Raw genomic sequence first — 21832 nt, 5'->3', positions numbered from 1 at the left:
ATCTAACAAGGCCTCAAAAAGCGCAAAAATGGTTAATGTGTTGATTGAGATTGTCAATCAATTGTAATATATACTATATAGACTATTATCATGCGCATTCGAGTGATTTATACTTATATGTTGCCTATATACATTCTGTATGCTATCAGCACCATACTGAGTAATCCTAAAAGCAAGCGACAAAAACATTTGAAAAAATAAAAATAAAAGAAAATGCCAAGAATGTATGTATGTATCATGCCATAGCACAACTTGATCTCAAGTACACCATTCATCAAAAACCTTGTCCCGCCTGCCTACCAAATTATGACGACAAATGGCAATTTACAAAATCGACAATGCATGTGTGCCCGTATACTCTTGTTTTTTTTTTTTGAGTTCATAGAAATTGCAAGATGAAGCAGGAGAGCTGTACAAGTATTCTATACAACAAGGGGAAAAAAAATAAAATTGCACTCAACACGGATCGAGCTTGTATTCATCAAACTGCCTTCTCTTTTCGTTCATTCATGCAGAACAATTTTTTTGTCTACTATTATCACTGCCAACATGAATGTGATGTACCTGCGATGGGCAGTGTCTTTTGTTTAACTTGGATGTGGAGGAGGAGCTGTTAGTGCATATGTCAGTGTTGATGAGGAGTTTTCAATTAGGCCGGCAACCCCGGCAGCTGAAGTCTGGGCATTTGAAGGAAGAAAAAGATCGTGCTTCTGATCTTTGTAAGCATTCCAAACCTGCATACATATCCGAGTTGTGGAGCAAGAATGAGCATTAGTTAAGAAAAAATGTTTCAACTTTAGATTCTGCGCCTCCAGCGTCTACTATCACATTGTCTAAAATTCTCGATTCAGGAAACATAGGTTAAAGCCAACCCGGTGAATAAAATGAGAAAAATAGTTACTGTTGGAGTGATGGAATTTTACAAAAATTATACTCTCTCCATCATTGAAATGTATGCTCAAGTAAATTGACACGAATTTTAATAAAAATAAGTAATAATTATTACTTTTTGTTTTTTATAATAAAAAAGTACATAAAAGTGATAATCTTTTACTAAAAAAAAAAAAAAAAATTTGATGACAACCTATAAAGAAAAGTGACAAATAAATTTAAATGACACATGAGAGTATCATAGACAATAGTGAATAAATTTAACATGAAAGCTAGAATGCAAAACCAACCATAACTTTTTCCAAAAAGAATCATATTAAATACTTTTTTTCTCTCGCAAAAATCACTTATAATATAATTTTTTATTATTCCAAAAATGTTCCAAATTCAAAAACTTCAAAAACTTCTATATAAAAAGTGTCTAAAAATTTTGGGTTAGTAAAATAGCATATGATCAAAATATTTAATATGAACTTGGCAAACCACATAAAAGTGCATGCTTTGCAAATTTATGCATCAAACAAACTTAGTGTTATGAGAATGGTTCTCGACACCATTTTATTCTTAAGAATCATGAAAATTATCATATTCAGTAATTGTGCAGAATAAGCATGAAGGGAGTCAACTTACATCAGAAGAATTTAATATGTCGCGCACTTTGGTGCAATAGGCCCCTTCTGTGGCAAATGCATGCAAAACCTGCACGAACAAACAAAAGTGGAACATAATGCAAAAAGCATTCAGCTATTTTTGTTGCATTTGTTAGAAATAAAAGTTATTTGCAAGTTCTCAGTAGTTGTTACGAAGCATATATCTTATTCAAATAAAGGAAATGCAACAAAAATATAAACAGGAATCTCTTCACATCCTACAAGGTCAAAATGACAAGTGTTTTTTTTTAATATTTTATTACAAACTCAGTACTTATATTATATATCAAAAAATAAATCTGCCTCAACAGGACCCCCCATTAGACTTGGAATATGTATAATATTAGTAAATAGTAACAAACAAAATCTCATAAAGCTTTTAGAATATTATTAATCATAAACTTCTTCGTCCTGTTCATTTTAATATATAATCCAACTTTTAACTCTAATGAACTAAACATATAATACTGCTTTCTTAATACTCGAGAACTTGATTGATCCTGTGGTAATATATATCATAATGCAATTAAATATATTTAATTAGATGTATCAATTACATCTCAAAAATCGCTGTTCAGGAACAGTGCACGTCTTTTTACTAACTATACATCCCTTGACCAACATATTATGCCTGATATCTTTATTTGTGTTTAAAGAGTTTTTTTGTTAATATATTTATTGTAACAGGGATACGGGGTGTTTAGTCTGATAGCACAAGAATTTTTTTTATTTTTTTGTTTATCTAAAACAAAAAAAAAATTAATCTTGAAAGTAATGAAGACTATGAGTTCACACAATGGTACAAACCTCTATAGCAAGCACCCGACCAATTGATGCTTCAGATTCGTTCCAATTCATTTGCGAACGAAGCCCACTTCTTCCCCCAGTTCGCCAATCAAGAAGACCAAGAAGTACCTCCACAAGGCCAACCCTTCACCAATAGAATACAGTGTCAGATGAATGCAATAGGCAACCGTTCGAACAAGCACAACCAAATAGCATGCAGATCAAATCTCACACCATTGTTGTATGATCCAGTAATTTGAGTTAATTGCAAAATCATGTGCCAGCCAAGGAACCATTTATATCAAAAGCAAAAAAATAAAGGGAACCATCTATAGCATCTCAGAATAGATATACCACATAGATTATCTGACGCATCAACAATTGCGCACATTATTATTTCCTTGATCCTAGAATCTACAGTTCAATTGCAACATAATTATCACTCGTTTAAAAGATATATACTTACTTGAGTCCCTGAGCAACAAGTGCATCTCTGGCTCGGTTTCCAGCACCTACGACACGCTTTAGAGTTTCAAGCGCAAGGATGCTTCCTCCTTGCCAACCAATAGCTTTCATCAAAAGTGGAACCACCTGGAATAAAACCATCAGTACAGTATGATCATTACAAATGTTTAATCAAATATATTAGATATTACATGCTAAATATTGGTAAACACTGGATACCTGTGGGGTCCCAACACTAGTGGCTGCCATAGCTTCTGCACACGTAGTGCTACCTGCAAGCTGATGTAGAACTCGTAGACAGCTGAGCCGGACACGTTCTTGAGGAGTTTGTTGATGCGAACCATCCTCAGAGTCGTAGGGTTCTGAAGCCATTGTTTCTCTGCTTGCTCCAAAAGCTACGGCAGACACAAGCTTGGGTACATACCCAAGATATCCAACATGATCCGCGAGAGCAGGATACACCCTGAGTAAAGAGACCAGGGCAGCCGAAAGTAGAAGTGGAAGTTCAGTGTCAACAGCTTGGCCCTCATAATGCGAAGCTGAAATGGATGTAAGATACTGATCCAGGAGCCCTTCAAGAAATCTCTTGGGATTTCTAAGTGGAAATTTAGGATCTTTCAGGAACAACCGAACATAGATTCCTCCAACCTGAACAATAACAGGCAATCTAAGTCACAAAACACATATAAAGCTCCTCGAATGTATCCAATAAACCAAACATTAGTTAGACCTGTGGCTCATCCCTCATTTCCTGCTGTCCAGAGGCCTGTTCAGGTACATCCCAGTCAACCACACGCCCTTTCACCTGTTCCCGATACAAATCTGAAGCCATTGTTGCTATTTGCGCAGATAGGGATGCAGCCATAGCTGGAGTCCAGACAAGTTCAGGAGTTTCTGTAGTTTGTTCAAGAGCATTCACAACTGCTTCACCTGGACCGTCCCTGATTATTGAGACAAGACCATCAGGCAAAAATCTTGCAAGAGTTATTGCTACTCTAGGCCCATGCATCGTCTGTCCAATAAGCTTTCCTAACAACGAGGCGGCAGCTGCTCTCTGCTGCAAAGGGATCTCTTCTACACAATAAATTTTCATTTAGAAGTGTAACAAGCTTTCGAAGAAAGAGAATGCATGGAATTGCCTATACCTTTTACTGGCAAGAGAACTTCAAGAATGAAGACCACGCCACCATGCTTTGCAGCTGCCCAAGCAAGCTCAGGGGTGCTTGCTAAGGCATAGAGAACATGCAATGCACCTTCGCGGCAAGTCGGAGATGAATGTAGCATTTGTAATAAAATAAGCAGACTGGAGGTATCCGCAACCATTGCATCCAGGCATGGGCCATAGGTTGTCAGGCGTGATAATACAGTTAGGCAAAGCTGAGGTATATTGCTGGTTGAAGCAACAGAAAGTGAAAAGCATTCAAAAAGGGGCAACAGTTTTTCTTTCGTGGAAACCACTGATGCTAAATTCGGATTCTTCGCCAACAAGTTCTGAAATTGGAGAACAGATATTAGAACAGCCATGTACATGCTAAAAAATAAGCAACACAAAAATAGCTATACCTGAAGGGATATCAAGCCATATTGAAGATTCTTGACTAATTCAGTATTCTCCGAATTAGTGACTTTTCCATCATCAGATTCTGAAGGTTTGTCTGAAGAAGGCTGCTTCTCAGATGATTCAGAAGTTACATCACCATTCACGTAAGTATCAACGCTAGAAGCTTCTGCATTATGCACCAGGTGTGATATAAAATCAACAAGTGCAAGACAGAAACCCTCGGGTTCAGTGATTTCAAAATCTGGTTGATCATTATAGACTCTCAAGTATACATTGCCAATGTAGAGCTCTTTAGATAATGCTTCATAACCAAAAGAGTGTGCATCTTTCAGATCAAATGAACCGTCATCACCGACGTTTGCTCGCTGCTCCTCAACAAAGTTCAGCAGTTCTCCTCGTGTGGAAGAGTTCCAGATTATCTACAAGACAGACCATGATAAATCCATGAAATCAATTTAGCTATTGGTCCCCCATCTTATTTATCATTCACTATCAATACAAATACTCATTCACCATAGTCAAGCCACAGTATTAACATAGTTGGCCTTTTTGGACATCATGTAGGCATAACAATCGAACTATGTCGATTCCCCGCTTTCTCTTGCTTTTCTCACTTCATTCTCTCGACATCGTATCAACACCAATTCAAATAAGAAATGCTTCTAGCTTATTTCTTATTCATTCTATTCATGGATGTACGCCTAATAGCCAAACCACATCATACCATTCCATAGTTTTGTGTTCTTCACTGAGTTGACTCCAAATTTTAATAGTTTATTTAGTTTCCAATCTCCGTTAGAAATATAATGTATGTTAAATGAAAAATATAGAACCATCAAGTACATATAAATAAGTAAACAACAATAAGAAAGAAATCCTGCTATGCTACTCAGTAACTTCAGAAAACATGTAACAAACAATTACATCGAAGTTGGTGTTGTCATATCATCAATAAATTGAGCTTTCTCAAGTGGGATAGACCCATGGAAGAACAAATAGCTTATCCATGTAAAGATAAATGCACTATGAAAAAATTTCAGAACAAATGTTGCCCAAAAAAAATAGGGTCCACATACTGCTGAAATCCTTCACACAGCGTGTACTACTTGTTAGAAACTACTAACTCAAAAGGCAAACTCTAGCGTACAATTGGATTTTTTTCAAAGAATTGATGACCCAAACAATGCTCATCAAAATCTTGTACCAAGTAATCAAGGACTAGAAGAATTATGAATACATATTTAAGCTCTTCCAATAACACAAACATGTAAATATATGACAGGTTTGTTTCTATTTCCAATCTATTCCTTTTAACCGAAAAAAACTACGTGCAAGAAATACAGAATAACTCTAATGAGAAATGAAGCATCTTACATGATCTAAACTTTTAAGTAATAGACATGTAAGATATCTATGCAAAAAGAGTTTTAGATGCTTTATTTATACAAATAAATGTAGTCATTTTTACCTCGGGAGTCTCCAGGTTAGAGTTCAATGAGGACAAGAGGTCTTTAGGCAACTTGTCTTTCAGCATGCTAGCTAGTTTCGGAGTTAGCATATTTCTAAGAGCCTCAACTGCAGCCTGATTATAGGGTATTGGGGTTTCACAGTTGCCCAGGCCACTGAGCCTTGACAAAGCATGGAATGCATGTACAGCATGTAAGTTTTTAGCTATTTGAACACTAGTTCCAACACCATGAGTATCTGCCTTATCTGATTCCTCTGCTGTTGAATCATATTGAAGCAACAATGGTACAACATACCTGCACAAAGGGAAGAGATCCTCCAGTTTCAATATATTTACCTAGATAACTCCTTAACAATTAAGAGTGGCGTTCAAAAAGAATAGAGTAGCTTTGACAAGAAGTAAAGGGATTGAAGGAGCTGATGTCGCTTTGATAAGAGCATATTTTCACATATTACAACTCATAAAGCAATTTATTTCCAAGAACAGCCAATATAGATGAACTTCACAAGTCAGTCCAATAATTTCATTTCAAACAGAAAAATGCATTAACTTCATAAGCACAATAGAATTTTCTTACAAATTTATAGATGCAAGGAATGACCGGAAAGGAATAGTGGTGTGGACAAAGCAGCTAGAGAAAAGAACATATTCATTTTCATCTATAGTCAATAATGTTCATCTATTGCCTCCTATGTTTTTGCTCTAAACTACAAAAATGAATTTCTTCCTTCAAAAAAAGGAACGGAAGACATTTAACATTAGAAATTGAAATGATATTAAGTGCCAAAAAATGAGAAAAAGAAACACACACAAACACATAATCTCCTTTGGAGCTGGGTTGAGAGAAAACCGAAATAGGTAAAGAACAAGGTCGACTGAACATGATATAAATAATTTATAGTGTAACATTTTAGTGTTCTAAGCACTTTATAAAGCTGAAATCTAATCTCCAGCTATCAATAAATAAGTAATTACACAAATAACAATGAAATAACAATCTCACATACCACAAAACACCAGACTTCAGAAGAGCATTCTGAAATTCCGAAGACACAGAAACATGAGCAATTGTCTGTAGGGCAGAATCAACAGCAGCAGACACAAGCTCGAGCTCAGTACAATGAACAATGTCCTCAACTAAACCAGATAATTCAAGCATCTCAGTTCTTGCACTTTCAAATTGGCTCAAAACTGAAAAGGTCCGCAATATATTAGCAACAATAGTTGCTGATGGTTCATTAGCTGGAGTTGTAGGTCGAACAACAAACATGCAGCGGGAAAGAAGACCAGAAAGAAGAGGTATTCCACCATCCCTCACAAGCTCCTCGCCATTCAGTGAAGATGACTCACATCTGAAAATGGTTATATATACAGAGCATAGTTAAATGCATTTCAATACTTGTAAACAAAGAACAAAATGAATATTTGAGGAAGACAGTGAATGTACGTCAACCAAACAAGCTCTGAGGCTGCAACTAGAAGAGGTGCCCGATCAGAAGAAAGAAAATTGTTATCTTCTTTGTCAACAGTAACGGCATTTAACAGCATTGGGTAACCAGCATATTTGAATGGCCTCAGCACCTCCCCATATCGCCTATACAAAATGCATTGGCCCTTCAAGAGAAGTAACAGTCTCCAAGTTTGGGGACCTTGCAACCCTTGCATGGTTACCTAAGTGAGAAGAATCAGAAAATTAAATCAGTAGCAAATGAAGAAAGGTAAGCTGACAGATTTTACTAATTAACAGATGAAAAATCGCTTCCAAGACAAATCTCAAGGATTTCTTATATAGTTAAATTTTGGACTTGTCTTGATTAGCACAGCCATAAACCATTCACTAAATCAGTTAGAGGCAACCATATAGAGGTATTATCCATGACATTTGTGGTAGACTTTTCAAAAGACAAAACGTCCCGGAAGATCCCTGTGATTATTGTTCATACAAGCTAGTTGCTTATTTATTTTCCATTATTATTATTATTACAAAGAGAGAGATGGTTTTATTTAAAAAAGAAAAGAAAAAGAGTTGCAGAAGCCTTAGGGCCATAGGAACAAGAGAAACATAATAAAGCTGAATAGAAGCTCTTTACCACTCCAAGCACCTTGCTTTGCAAAATAGTCTGCTGCCTTGTTAACAATAAATGTTCATTATAACTAGGCTATTTTCTTAATTAGATTTTAGTATTGAATTACAATCTGCAAAATGCATCAAGGTCCCAAATATCTTGGAAATCTATATGGTAGCTGGAGATCCTAATCCATCTTAGATAAAATGCGTGATAGTCTACCCAGCATCACTATTGTGAAAACCCATAAATGTACCCACAAATTGATGAATTACATTTCAATTATGAACGAGTAGATTATGAAATTCCAGTCTAAATGTTACTTATCCTTCAACCTTAGTCATGTTAGCTAACATGTATGGACAAAATGCTACACAAGATCAAGGTGCTGCTCATACCTGCAAGCACTCGTAAGCTTTCTGCACAGCCAGGAACTTCTCCCTCCCTTCAGGGTTTTTGTCTGGATGATACTTCATTGCAAGTTTCCTATACTGTCTCTTGAGCTTTTCTTCATCAATGTACTCAATCTGCTTTGATCTATTGGGAATTTCCTCAGTTGATTCAAAGCTTGGTTTCTTAGGTGCATCGTCTCTGGATACTTCGTCAATTGAAATCTCCAGTATTTTACAAGCTTCTTCTTCAGAAAGATCCATTGGCCTTCGAGTTATCTCTTCTCGCCACATGACTAGCAATGATTGCAAAAACTCAACATGTTCAACTATAGGCCAATTAGGAAATCTAATTTCATCACACAAGTTCCGGAGATAATAACGATGACACCACATTTCATCTTTTAACTCTGGATATGTCACTGGTGGCATTGGAGCATAATCATATAAAGAGTGACAATGCTGCGACAATTTCTGAGGGAAATCGCCAAGATGCTGAAGAACCTGAAGAAAAAAGGCCAAAAAAAAGGTTTGGCCTTAACTCAGCATTAGATTTTATATTATGAGCAAGAGACACTCCCTAAATTTCAATGCAGTACATTAACAGAAAAGGGACACGGAGAGCAAAACCAAACCCGAGTGACTATTTGGGAGTACCTGGCGAATAAGATTTTCAGCACGCATCTTGTGCGTCCAGATGATCTCAGGGGTATCAGAATCAGAAACCATTGCTGCAGCAAAAGAAACTGGCCCACTACGTTCCAGCACATAGAGCAATGACTCGGGTAAGAGCCCTCCCAAAACACTTTGTTTTGCCAAAGGTAGAGAAGAGGAAACTGCTGCCTCTTCACCACCATGAAAAGCTTGATGAACATGAGTCACTGAGAAAAGCTGGGCAATCGAATTAAGATTGGAACCAGGATACGTCAAGGCGAAAAAAAATGCGCCTGTACTATATAATCTGATCATTGCCTTTGGATTCCTAGTAACAATGGCCTTCAACAAAGCAGCAGATGCTTCAACAATGGTTGGTTCACCAGAAAGCATTGCCTGTATACAAGATAACAGAATAAAGAATTCAATGCATAGGCAAAACTCTAAGCATGGTCAGTATACTTAATGGAGCTACCATAAAGCAATCAGCAAGTTCAGCTAAAAATGAGCATATAACCAAATAATGAAAACATTACAAATATCAAATTAAGATTATCCTGGCACATGCACGTTTACTTTAAGATCATTGTGAGGCCTTTGAAACCCCAGCACCACTGATCTCATTCATATAGTCGAAAGGGTAATATCAATTATATAATGGTAAAGAACAGTCAATAAGAATACTGCCAGAAATGAACAACAAAGCTCAGGACAAGAAAACAGTTATTAAAAATACTGTGTAGCTTTTTAACCAACATATGGCAGTGGATACATGAATAAGATTTAGCAATAAACCCTGCTACTACGAAAAAATAAGTATAGCTGAATCACCATCAAACTATCTCCTTCCCAGCACAAAAAAGGAAGGTATGGATGACATTTACCTGTGCTATATGTGGAAGACATCGTGGGCTTGACAAAATTCGCTTTACTCTAGGTGTTGGTGTAATGATCTCTCCTGCATCATCAATATCTGAATGTGCATCTACCATGCTGTGTAAAATAGACAAGGCTACCTCTCCAACCTATACACAGCACGCACTCATCAGTGAAACATCAGAAATCATATCCATTATGGAAGGAAATCAGGAATGCTTTACTCCCTCCCTTCTGATTATACTTTAGTCCAACAGTAGATTTTGATTTAAACAATATTTCGAAATCTAAAACAATGGAAGAAAGACACTTGTACACGGAGAAACCCAACTCATAAAATAGCAATTTTTAAAAGTTTGGCCTTCAATTTAACTATCACTAATTTACAAGAAAGCAACCGATTTGACGTGAAGGAATGAACAAGATTATGGATCTTTTTATTTATGTTTTCAACTCTTTTTTTTCACACTATTTATCATCTCTCTAAAAAACATCATATCTATTTTTTAATTTAAAATATACATAGAAAATCCTATTCTCTATTCAAAACATTACATCCTCCACTTGTATAAATCACATAAAAAAATAACTATTTATTATTCCACTTTTTACCATGTAAAAAGCAATTTAGAATATCCAAAACATAGCTAAACACACCCGAATTTTCTTTTTTCTGTTTCTTTCCCCAAAATTGAAGTTTGTTTTTTAATGTGCCTTTAGAGAATATATTTGGGATAATTACAATTGGATAGTAGTTTCTTTTTGTTTGGAGGGGGGGCGGTGGAGTAGATCCACAGTCTTACAATAGCAATTGCCAGTTAGAAGCTCCACTACCCCGAGCACCTCAATTTTTGAAGAAGTTTGCTAAATCATTAGCACCCCTAGTCTCTTAAATAGTAGCATAGAAACTCGTACAAAATACTACAAAATCAGGTCACCTAATGGTATTTTGTACCCTTCAATTGAGTGAATTTATTTTGTTCCCGTCCTAAGACAAATTTAAATTTAAATATTACAAATCACCCTTTCATCAGGATTATATCAAACAAATGTTACTATGAACAGATGTAAGCCAGTATAAATTTGATTAAAAAAAACATAACCCAGTATAAACAACACAAACCACATATTTAGCTATTACCTTGTGATACCGTGTAAAATCGTATTTCACACACACACACAACATGTATAGACTAGCTTACTGACTCTTAATATACCATGCAAATTTCATACATTCATCAATTCAATCAATGTTACTATACCATAAATGTGATATAAATGTGTGGACGGTATGAAGAATATATAGGTATTAATTTGCTTTTTCCAACTATGCAATACCTGGATGGGATTTAGAACAGGGACTCGAACAGCCATCGCCCAACGGAGTTCACGTATGTCCCGTAGCTTCTTCCAGTCTGGCATCCCAGATGCCCAACATCTCGTTGTCCAATCAATTTCTTTTATAGACCAAAGTCTTCTAAGTGCATCCTTCTCCACTGGGCCAGCTTGAGTGTTCTCCTTGCCCATGTACATCCATTCCTTTGATGGCTCCGTAAAAGCAGTAGCTGCAATTAAGTTGGACTGCAATGGTATAGCGGTTCTTTCTGCTGCTTCATGAACCACGGTTAATAAATCAACAGCAAGCACACATCCTCCAACCAAGACACAAGCCTCCACATTTGGTAATACATTCATTAAAACCTGCAAATGTACAGAACTAGCTCAATAAGCATAAACACTCATCATTAACTTGATGTTATGATTCATCCAGATCTATAAGGTGCAGGTTCACCAGAACTGATGTATTTCTAACTCACAAATCTGAAAATAGGGGCTGTAAATCTTTCAAGTAGCTAAATGAGGAGGTTCAACTTATTGAAAATCTTGATGGTCGTGGTCATGTACAAAAATATTTGTTATCGGATGTCCATGGGGAGAAATAACAGAAAGGATGACAAACAAGAACATAAATGATTCCCTCAAGTAAGTTTCCTGATAAGAAAATAAGTTTTTAAAATACAAATAACATTGCTGAAAGAAACAGTGCTGTGTAAGAAAGTCTGCCATAGAAGTAAGATCCCAAAGGCTGGAAATAACAATTTTTTCTAGTGGTACCCCTAAACTATACCATGCTACAAGCAGGGTTAGGATAAGTACGTTTTCCACTCTTTCCCCTCGGAATACACACACATAAAATTTAAAACATACAGCAACAAATTAATATAGTGTTCTCTACTTTTATATCTCCAGTAAAATACATATATATGTATACAGATATATATCCAATCATTTCCTCTATTGAAATTCAAAGTATAACATATATAAAACACTGGCAACTAAATGAATATAAATATATTTTCTATCTGTATATAGGCACCTTAGAAACCAAAAGTTACCCCCCTTTTACTATCACATCATTATCTGAGGAAGTGCCAAAAACTAAAGCATGCTTACTTCACACACTTTTCCCACAGAAATAAACAGTGTCTTCACTTGGCAATTTTTTTCACCTTTTCTACTATTCAACCCTCGGGAGTTCTTATAAAAATACACTATTTTCTCTCATAAAACATCATGTCCAAACTAATATTTAAACCTAAACACCACAACTGAAATCCAAATATTTAAATAACTATAAAAGTTGAAATCAGTAAAATAATGGGTATGGTTGCTTCGATTCTTATTCCATTTTACAGCTGTGCTTACTTGTGTTAGGCTTCCATTTTTTGAACTATTCAAATTACTATTCCTACCCTCCTCCTCCCCCTCCCCCTCCCCCAACATAACATTTTTAACACTCATTTTTCATTCAAAATATCACATAAAACAACTAAATAAAATCTTCAAAACCCAAAACACCAAAACACAAATAAACACTTTGCAGTATTCTAAATTTCATTTAGGAAAGCAAATAGCTATGATTGGTGGTTTGAAAATAATAAAATTTTGAACTGAAATAGATGATGCTTAGAAAAGAAATGAATTTTTGATGCAACATTTTTAATGGAAAATACATGATTGATGTGATGCTTTTAAGGGAAAAATGATAAGTAGAGATTAATCTCAGACCACAAACAAAGAAACCCATATTCTTCAAAAACAGATTCTCTTTCACACACAAATATCCAAATTCGGACATCACTCAAATATTACCTCACGTGGAACATTATTCGACCAACACATAATTCTTCAAAAATAACTTCATTTCACAAGGAAAAAATGATAAAAAGAAGGTAAAAATCAAAATCAAAACTCAAACATGTTTTATATATTTATTTTTGTTTGCCTGAAAGAAAGAATCAGAATCAAGTTTTGTCTCCATGCACAGGAGTAAGGTTCCAGATGATTAATGTAAATGTACCTTTGTATCAGTAAGTTTAAGATGACACATACAAATTAGAATGCACTTCCTTACATTTTATGATTATCCTCTCAATATATAAAATGGTTAGGGATTAAATGCAAAAACATGGTAGGCAAAATCAAATCTAAATGCAAGAACTAAATATATCATAAAATCTAGTATTCCAATTTGTACCCTTATAGCACACACCCACAATTTTAGGATAGGGATCTTGTTTGATCTGCCGAACTTGTTCCTGAGAGGAGTCATTTGAGATTAAGTAGGCAGAGATCAATCGTTTATGCACAATCATACACCATTCATAACAAACATTTACTTCATAATGATACACCATTCACATAAAGTTATAATGTTAGGAACAAGAACAAAGAAATAAATGTTCATAACAATAGTATTATATAACACTACCATAATTGTTGAGACCTACCAAACATAAACCATACTTAGTATATATTAATCTGGATAGAAACCTATTGTCTAAAGGCATCTAACATTTCACAACAATGGAGCTTCACAAAAATTGTAGGTTAAGCGGTTAAAGAAGAGACAAGACTGTCGGGTATAAGTTATAACCAGCTCTCACTAATGGAAGGGGAATTTGAACATGAATATACAATTAACCTTCCAAGATATTATACACTCAAGAGTAGCAGCAAGCTTCAATCTTGAAAACAAATTTCATCACCTTAGATTTAAGGATTTTAATTCAGAACTTGTAACACTTATTTCAGCCAAAATAATATTCAATGCCTCTACATCCATCCAATGCAGAACCAAAATCAACAATAAAATGATTACCAATTACTTCAATCAAACTTGCCCACAGCAAAAGGATCATATAAAGTCAACTAGAAAACGCATCAGCAATCCCACTAACCATTTAATTTGACTGCAATAACCAAATTATATTTGCTTTAATCACCCAACCAACATGCAAGGAGCAACACAGCTATTTACCTTCAAAAGGAGAAGGAGGCGATGTCGCAGAGCTCTATCATTTGTTCTGTCCAAGAGTACTGTTACATGTGCAGTGCCTTCAAATGGGCCAACTACGTTGCAATGTTGTTCATAAACAATAGCCATAGCCCTTGCACAGAGCTCCCTCACAGACGAACCTCCTCCTCCTCCAAATCCATCTAATCTTCCCATATCACACCAATCATCAGAGGGACCCATTTCATCAGGAATAGCACCATCAACTGTCAGTCCAGTATCCGCATCACAGAGGAATCGATGATAAAGTGATCTGAAAAAGGCCACTGGGTCACGTAATGGAAAGTCCTGTGCCCTACCATTGTTTCCACTCTCAAGCAGCAATCGAAGATAATATTGACCCACACAAACTTCTTTAGCCAAGCTGGGGTACCGAACAGAAAATTCTCTATAGTTCCACGATATCTGAGGCACAATTTCTTGTCCACTAATAGCTTCCTTAGATGTACCTCCAGGAACAATATCTCCAGTCCGCTCCTTCTCATGCTCAAGTTTATGAACCTCAGCCTGCAAAGCCTCCATTAACTCCTGTCTAGTTCGCTCATTCCAGATCAAGTCTGCACGGTTGTGATCAAGACCAAAAGCTCGCCAAAAATCATGCCAATTTAATAGCAATCTTCCACAACCCACTTGTGCATTCTCAGTTACCACTTGTGCTGGAGCTGGAAGATCATCAATCTGAGAACCAGATGTACCAATATTGGTGTCACATGTACTTGTTGCCTCAGTTTCAATAGATTCACCAACACGGATTGCATAGTTATCATGGGAAGCCATAAGTGAAGCATGATCATTTGGAGGAACCCCTACAGCAGAATGCTCATTAGAAAAGTTCTCACCAGAATTAGGAAGTGGGCGAACAGAAGGAACCTGTCCGCCATTTGGATCACCAGCCATGGCTTGAAAATTATCGGAACCTCGAAAGACATAACCACTTGTCTGTGCAGCTTGTGCAATGCCTTCAGAATCATTAGCAGCAGATGTACTTTGCCCTTGAGATGGTATTCCTTTAACCAGTCGATTTCTTCTCTGTTGAAGTAAACGCCGCTGTCTTCTGCTCATCAAAGAAGCCTCCGGATTAGATGTATCTTCAGCTAAACTTTCATTTGACCTTGTGTGCAAATAAGCAACCAGTCCAGGTGGAAGAACTCTAGATAACAAATCAAGAGCTGGTTGATAAGAATCCGCCCACAAAGCCACAAGCTGCCGGCTGACATCACGTCGCTCACCAGCAGGTAGGTAAAATGCATGTAACAAATGCCTCAGCAGTGCACCATCACGCAATGCAGCATCCCGCATTGATTCTGCTGCAACAGCATCTTCTTCAGCTATTGAACGCATTATTACTGCTACTGTTTCACGGACACTTTCAGCTGGATGCCCAAACAGAGCAAATAAGCGACGGCGCAATCCAGCTACAAGGCGGAGCAGTTCAACGAAGACTGTGTATTGTGTAGTTTCACTGTGTGGTTCACAAATCATAGCTTCAAGAACTTCAACGACTGCCATTGATAATAATGGAGAGACAGAGGTTGATTTTAATCTATTGACAAGGACAATTAGGTTACTTTGTTCAGCAAATAATACAGATTTGGTATGCATGATTGTTGCATGTTGTTCTCCTTTTGTATCTGATAAAACGTTTGAATCTCCCGGACCACCACCAATAAGCATAGCAATAAGTCCGGTTGTTTCAGCAGCTACTCCTTCAGAACCATTTTTAAGCAGGCCCATGATTCTTCCAACTGCAGCAGGAAATGACATCACATGGGATGCAGCACTTTTCGATGCAAGTAACCTGCGCAGGCATGCAACAAAACCAATCACAGTAGCAGCTGCTTTAGGAGAAGGTGGTGGCAAAGGAAGGGATTCTGGTGGAAGATTAGGAGCAGCAGGAAGCAATGTAATCAATGCCATCAATGTCACCTCTGGAACTTCAATAGTAGGAGGAATTCCACTAAATGGAATACATGCATTAAATTCTCTTATCCTGCGCCACAATTTAGCTCTGGAACCAGGAATAGATCCCCCTTCTGCTACAGCATCTTTAGCAGCTGCTGCCAAGTGTTTCAAATGCATTGTTCCAGTTTCCATGTCCGCAACAGGACGGTGCAGCAATTGAGGATACTGCAAATAAACTCTACCACAAGGAGGATCAATCCGATGACCAGGCATAGTTAGCCTTGGTAATATGGGCACCGGACACTGCCCCTGCACAAGCCAACATAACGCCATAACATTACACAAGATATTGTGCTAATGAGAAATCAATGTTTGCCAACCATGAATTGTACGTATATGCAAAATTAAATCATAAATCCAAATAATTTCCTGTGAATATTTGCCAAAACAACTTAACATACAGAAGTAATAGGCAGTGTATGAAGTGAGAATCAATCAAAACCATTAAAAACCAAGGTTTTCAATAAAATCATATAACATACTTCAGTTTGCAGAACATCCAAAGCTGCTGCAAGCAAGCTATCACGGGATGTGCTAGCATACACCTGTAATTGAATTATCACAAGTCAGAAACGATATTTTGAATCCTTTCTAACAAACAAAACATAATGTAATAAAAAAAACACTCACATGAATAGGACATCCATCATTAAATTCAACAGCAAACATTTGTGGTTCTTCAGCAAATCGAACAAGAGCACCAACTGAAGATAAAGGCCGGACGATAACAGCCTGCATGTAATCAAGGATAATGAAATTCACTAACTACCAATACTTCCATCATAATTCAGAGCACAATGCAGTTAACAGGATTACAAACCAACTAAAGCTGTGAATTGGGAAATTCACTGGAAGTGTCAGCTGCACAGAAATTTAGAAACTCCAGCATGCCAAATGACACCTTAATTTTTTTTTACTTTTAGCTTAACTTACCATAAAGAATCCATGTATTGTCTAGTTCAGGCGACCGTATGTATTTTTTGCCCCAAATTTAATATAAATAACCAAATTAACGACCGTATGCAAGGTAACAAATAAGAGAAACACCATCGAACATGAAAGCATGGGGCAAGATACCCCTCCACCAACCAGCAAAAGGAGTGAGAAATCAACAATTTCTTTTAAAAAAAAAGCCTCACCCACATGACAGGAATGAAGGATAAACAAACAGATGGTAATTCACAAAGGGGCTGGACCAACCTTCCTTTCACCAAGTTTGAACAATCATCCAAATTACTATTTCTTCAAGTGAAAAATCAGTTTTAAATTGTATATAAAGGTAAGTACCACAAGGTTTGGGTAGCTCATCTCTTCATGCAGGGAACAGCACCCTCCATTGGGTGAATTATGTCAAAATCAGAAGTATCTAAAGGCTTGCAAAACAACTTCCACTAAAAGTGCATTTCATAACAATTTAAAGCATGTTTACCTCATAGTTTTCTGGGCGTCTTTCCACAAGTGAAACTTTGGTAAGAATAAGCTGACGGGAGACAGCATCACCGGAATCCCCAAGACCTCCTTTGGGTCCAATTGCCAGACTCAATCCAGTAGAATGAACCATTCCATGAGCAGCTGATCGCAGCCTCGTAACAGACCACTCACCAAGAGGAGCTTCTACTGCACCCACAGCTTCCTTGGCTACAATTTAGTTGTGTTGAAAGTCAAACATGTTAAAAATGCAAAGCCCATCAGAAAAACAAACCTTGAAGCATTAAATATTTGAACAATATCTACTCCCAATGTTAAAGCTTACCCCTTTGCTTGATGTAATCGGAAACCGTAAGTGATTGACGACTATCAACAGTTAATGAAACCCCAACCATAGAAGTTGCAGTTTTAGTCTGGAACATAAAATAATGTTAACTCAGGCTGGTTTAGAGTATGATAATCAAATGCTGCAGAACAGTTTACAAAGCCTATACAAAGTAGTTCCTATAACTTAACAAATTAATTCATAGTTAGCTGTTATCAAGGACACGGCAAACTATTCTTCTCTTATTAAGAAGAGACATGATGTTAGTGCAAAGAACATAGATTGCATACTATGTTTGAAATGATGGCAGCATTTGAAGTTCCTGAAGCAGCCTGGAAAGCTTTGGATTTCCTTCCATACAAAGAACAAAGAACAAATCCCCCATGGTCAACATTCTTCCTTCCATATGCATCAGAGAGAAGAACTATAGCTGGAGAATTCATATCTCTGAAGTCCAAGCACCAACGGAGGTCTCCAGATTTCATGTCTATCACTTCAATGCCAACACAAGTAACTTTCATTTTCTGCATCAAAGACAGAAAATAAATGCTACAACAATTGCATAGATTTAACATAGAAGATCATGTCAGCTACATAAGTCAAAAATACAAGTTACAGTTGCAGTAAATAACAAATATGAACATAAGTATTTGTTTATTCATAGATGTTCTTGGTTGTGGTAAGAGTGACCAACCAGCTCCCAAAAATTATATGTTAAAAACTAAGTGACCATTAGTCGATTAAAATAATCCCCCATGACCCATGTGATAACGTCGTCATCTTTAGCATATTCACAAACACAACTATATTTAGTCCAAACCACTGTTCCCTATGCTTCAGAGTTCAGAAATGAAAGGATACATCACTGGTACACGTTTAAGGCAAAAGATACAGCATTCAACTCAGAATGCCTGTAATCTAAAAAGGACGGAAAAGGAGCAATAATCTATAGGGCCTCAGAAAGAATTCTGTGCAATATTATTTCACAAGTGTCTCTTTATGCGTCGACGAAAATGCTTATAACATAAAAAAAAATCCTATATGGATTATCACTGGGTTTCAGCAGCTACAACAGATTATACTAGTATCAAACTCCATACTCATTATCCTGCTAGGGAATGCTTGGTTAAACGCCCATATCACCAAATGAATCTAAACTAAAATTCTAATAAGGCATCTCATACATGCAAATTTGGTACTCAGACAGAAGTAATAACATATTTGCTAACATAAAATATCATCAGTCCCTATATATATATATATATATAAAGCAAGCAAGGAAATACAACGGCAAGATTTTGCTTAAAAGGGTTTTTGCACTTCCCAACAAGATAGTCACAATCAAAATAGTTAGATTAGGGACAAGAAAGCCAAATTAACAATGCAGAGATATCCACAAAACTACTCAACGCATATGCATCTGAAAATAAACACATATGAAGACAATGTGAGTTAGAACTTGTGGTTTTTTTTAATTATTATTATAATTTGAGTTAGAGCTTGTAGTTTAAGCTGAAGGAAGGCACAAAAGCTTCTAAATGCTTTATCAGACCTCAGTGGTGCAGGAACATCAAAGCAAGCAGGAAACCCAGCACCAAAAGCCGAAGAAAGTAATTCTGAGTCATACGCTTAAAAGGCATTATATATTTAACAATATTATGCTGAATTAATTGTAAAGAGATGGGAGATCATTGGAAAGCACAAACAAACCATCTTCTTTAATAACCATCACACCCCCATATCCTATCATCTATGAATCCCGAATCCAAGACATAATCTGTGCTTTCTAATCTGTTGATGCAGGTTAGTTGCCCTGAAATGGAGTACTACAGAATTTCACCCACTGGGACTCGATTTCAACAGATATAAAGATTCCAAATCAACAGTCCCCCGATAATATGAATAATCCATATCCTCTAATCCAAGATTCAAACCAATTTTCGGAAGCAAGAATAAGAAGCTCATACAAACTCCATTGCAGTTTTTCTATAATACATGAATAGTGAATTATACAAATCAGAAGGAAAGTTCCAAGTCATTCAATTATCAAACTTGATAAATATAGCCGACGAACCCAAAAACAAGAGCCCGTCAAACAAATACTACTCGTTCGTTTTCAAACCCAGTTTATAAGCATATAACAGTTATGGTCAATAATTTTCCCAGAAGGGAAAATATCCATATGTACTCTTCTCATTGTGCTGCATATCTTTCTCTGCCTGCTCTGCTTTAGACAATATGAAGGTGATAACATTCGGTCATCGAAAAGAAAGACCGAAACCAGGTTATGTCAATGTGACGGATATCCAAATAAGGATTCCTACAAACTTAAAAGTCCAGGCATCATGAACTAACTCAAAATCAGGCAAAGAAACATCATATAAAGTGAACAAGAAATCAACAGCATAAACAAGTCAGAGGAATATGAAAGCACTTACATAAGGGAGCCACTCAGAAGTTCTCCTCCGCAAATGAAGAACTGGAAACTCCGCCACAGTTGCTAACCTATTCCACCTTATTCTAAAGAGCTCAGTCAATATACTAGCCCTGTACTTCGACGAGAATTTAATGGCCTTAAACTTGCCGCGGCCATCTGTCCGGACACTGAGATTGAACTCGTAAGCATTATCATCTCTCCCAATGATCGGGGAAGCTCCTTCAAAATCACTACCGACGTCGTACGAATTAGTCACGGACAGCGTGTTGGGATCCAAAGTGATGATCGCATAATTCGAAATGCACATAATCCTCTTGTACCGACCTCGCCACGAGTGCTTGACGACCATGTATCGGGCCACATACTCGGGCTCTTCAGGGGGCGGAGCGTGCGTGGAAGGAGTTGGAGGGTTGTCAGCTGGGGGCGCCGCCGTTGTTTGCCGGCCGGCGAAGTCCATTTGTGGCTCGGGCAGAAAATGAAGAGAATGGGGCTGTGGAGCACTAGACCTTAGGAAAAACCATATCCCACCTGCCGATGGCGACGGCAGAGGTCTCTGCCTCGACTGATGGGCACCCAGAGCTCCAAATCTGAAAACCCTAAGGCGGGGTTAATGAAGCCGTCTGTCTGTCGGAATCAACTCTCAGTTCTACTGAATCGATTTTACCATCCGATTCGCCGGCCGATTCAGCAGATCATGGAGGTGAATTACAGTGAGATGGCGCCGATCAAAGGCGTAAACTTGTAAGAAATTCAGATTGGGAAGCGGAGAGAAGAAGACATGAGAGACGGATTTTACAGAAGTTCTTGAATAATTTCCAAAGATCGCTATTCTATCGATTCAAGCTTTAACTTTTTCTTTTTTTTTTTTTTTCTTTTTTTCTTTTTTCTGTTTTTTCTCCAAGAAAAATAATTGATTATATACGTGTCCAAATAAATCTAACCATTTTTATTTTTATTTTTATTTTAAGCATTAATAAAAATGACATTTTATTTGAGTATGTTTGGTTACTATTTTAAATTAAAACTAAAGTTGTTTATTTTTAATAAAAATATACTCATTACATTCAAAGAAAAATAATACATTCTTAACTCAATTAACATTCTATCACTCCTTCTGTTCCAAATATTTTTTTTTTAGACACGAGAATTTATGAAAGATATAATTAGTAAATAATTAAAAATATATTAGTGAGTCAATATTGGATCAAACAATAGGGGGCTAACCTCACCATCGGATTCAAATCCTTTTTTGTTCCCGGCTTACTCTAAGCTAGTCAACATCTTACGTGGCAATCTCTTCGTCGGATAAGTCCAACGACTCAGCAGCAGTGCGGAATGGAAGTTTCTCCGTCTGGTGGGAAGGGTGTAACTTTTTTGTGGTTTAAGGGAAGAATCAGGAACAAGTAAACAGGTATAGGTATCAGCTCTTTAGCAGCCGATTCGCCAAGCTAGGGCAAACAAAGCCGTCCGACCCGCCGCCGCCGGCCCGATAACGTCTTGACCCCGCTTCCTTCTTG

General features: G+C 37.0%; 1 protein-coding gene across 3 annotated transcripts; it reads right to left on the bottom strand.

The window, feature by feature from the left end:
- Positions 1–360: 360 nt before the first annotated feature.
- LOC127264687 (dnaJ homolog subfamily C GRV2) lies at positions 361–21166 on the bottom strand. 3 transcript variants are annotated; one of them, XM_051294186.1, is made up of 22 exons: positions 20317–21166; positions 18169–18402; positions 17879–17966; positions 17555–17763; positions 16756–16857; positions 16608–16670; positions 14128–16374; positions 11145–11507; positions 9815–9955; positions 8934–9326; positions 8286–8780; positions 7269–7492; positions 6829–7173; positions 5822–6116; positions 4356–4772; positions 3938–4283; positions 3523–3863; positions 3012–3440; positions 2794–2918; positions 2349–2472; positions 1522–1590; positions 361–734 (listed from the first exon to the last, which is right to left on the bottom strand). In XM_051294186.1, exons 1-22 carry the CDS (start codon positions 20770–20772, stop codon positions 588–590), a joined length of 7653 nt encoding a protein of 2550 aa, XP_051150143.1. In that variant the 5' UTR covers positions 20773–21166; the 3' UTR covers positions 361–587. The 3 variants fall into 3 exon arrangements, with proteins under 3 accessions (XP_051150143.1, XP_051150142.1, XP_051150144.1); XM_051294185.1 differs by having other exon boundaries at positions 3523–3866; positions 20317–21165; XM_051294187.1 differs by lacking the exons at positions 16608–16670; positions 16756–16857; positions 17555–17763; ... (1 more) ...; positions 18169–18402; positions 20317–21166 and having other exon boundaries at positions 3523–3866; positions 14128–15961; positions 16090–16280.
- Positions 21167–21832: the final 666 nt, after the last annotated feature.

The sequence above is a fragment of the Andrographis paniculata genome, unplaced genomic scaffold (genome assembly GCF_009805555.1).
Source record: "Andrographis paniculata isolate CXL003 unplaced genomic scaffold, ASM980555v1 Contig71END, whole genome shotgun sequence".
Taxonomy (NCBI): Eukaryota; Viridiplantae; Streptophyta; class Magnoliopsida; order Lamiales; family Acanthaceae; genus Andrographis; species Andrographis paniculata.
This window is presented reverse-complemented; position numbering and strand designations above follow the sequence as displayed.

Excerpts from the sequence above, each read along its gene's own strand:
- LOC127264687 (XM_051294185.1), bottom strand. The coding sequence starts at position 20,772 with ATGGACTTCGCCGGCCGGCAAACAACGGCGGCGCCCCCAGCTGACAAC. Across the intron at positions 11,508-14,127 it reads GCCTCCTTCTCCTTTTGAAG|GTTTTAATGAATGTATTACC; the intron begins GTAAATAGCTGT and ends GTACATTTGCAG. Across the intron at positions 4,773-5,821 it reads CTAACCTGGAGACTCCCGAG|ATAATCTGGAACTCTTCCAC; the intron begins GTAAAAATGACT and ends TCTGTCTTGTAG.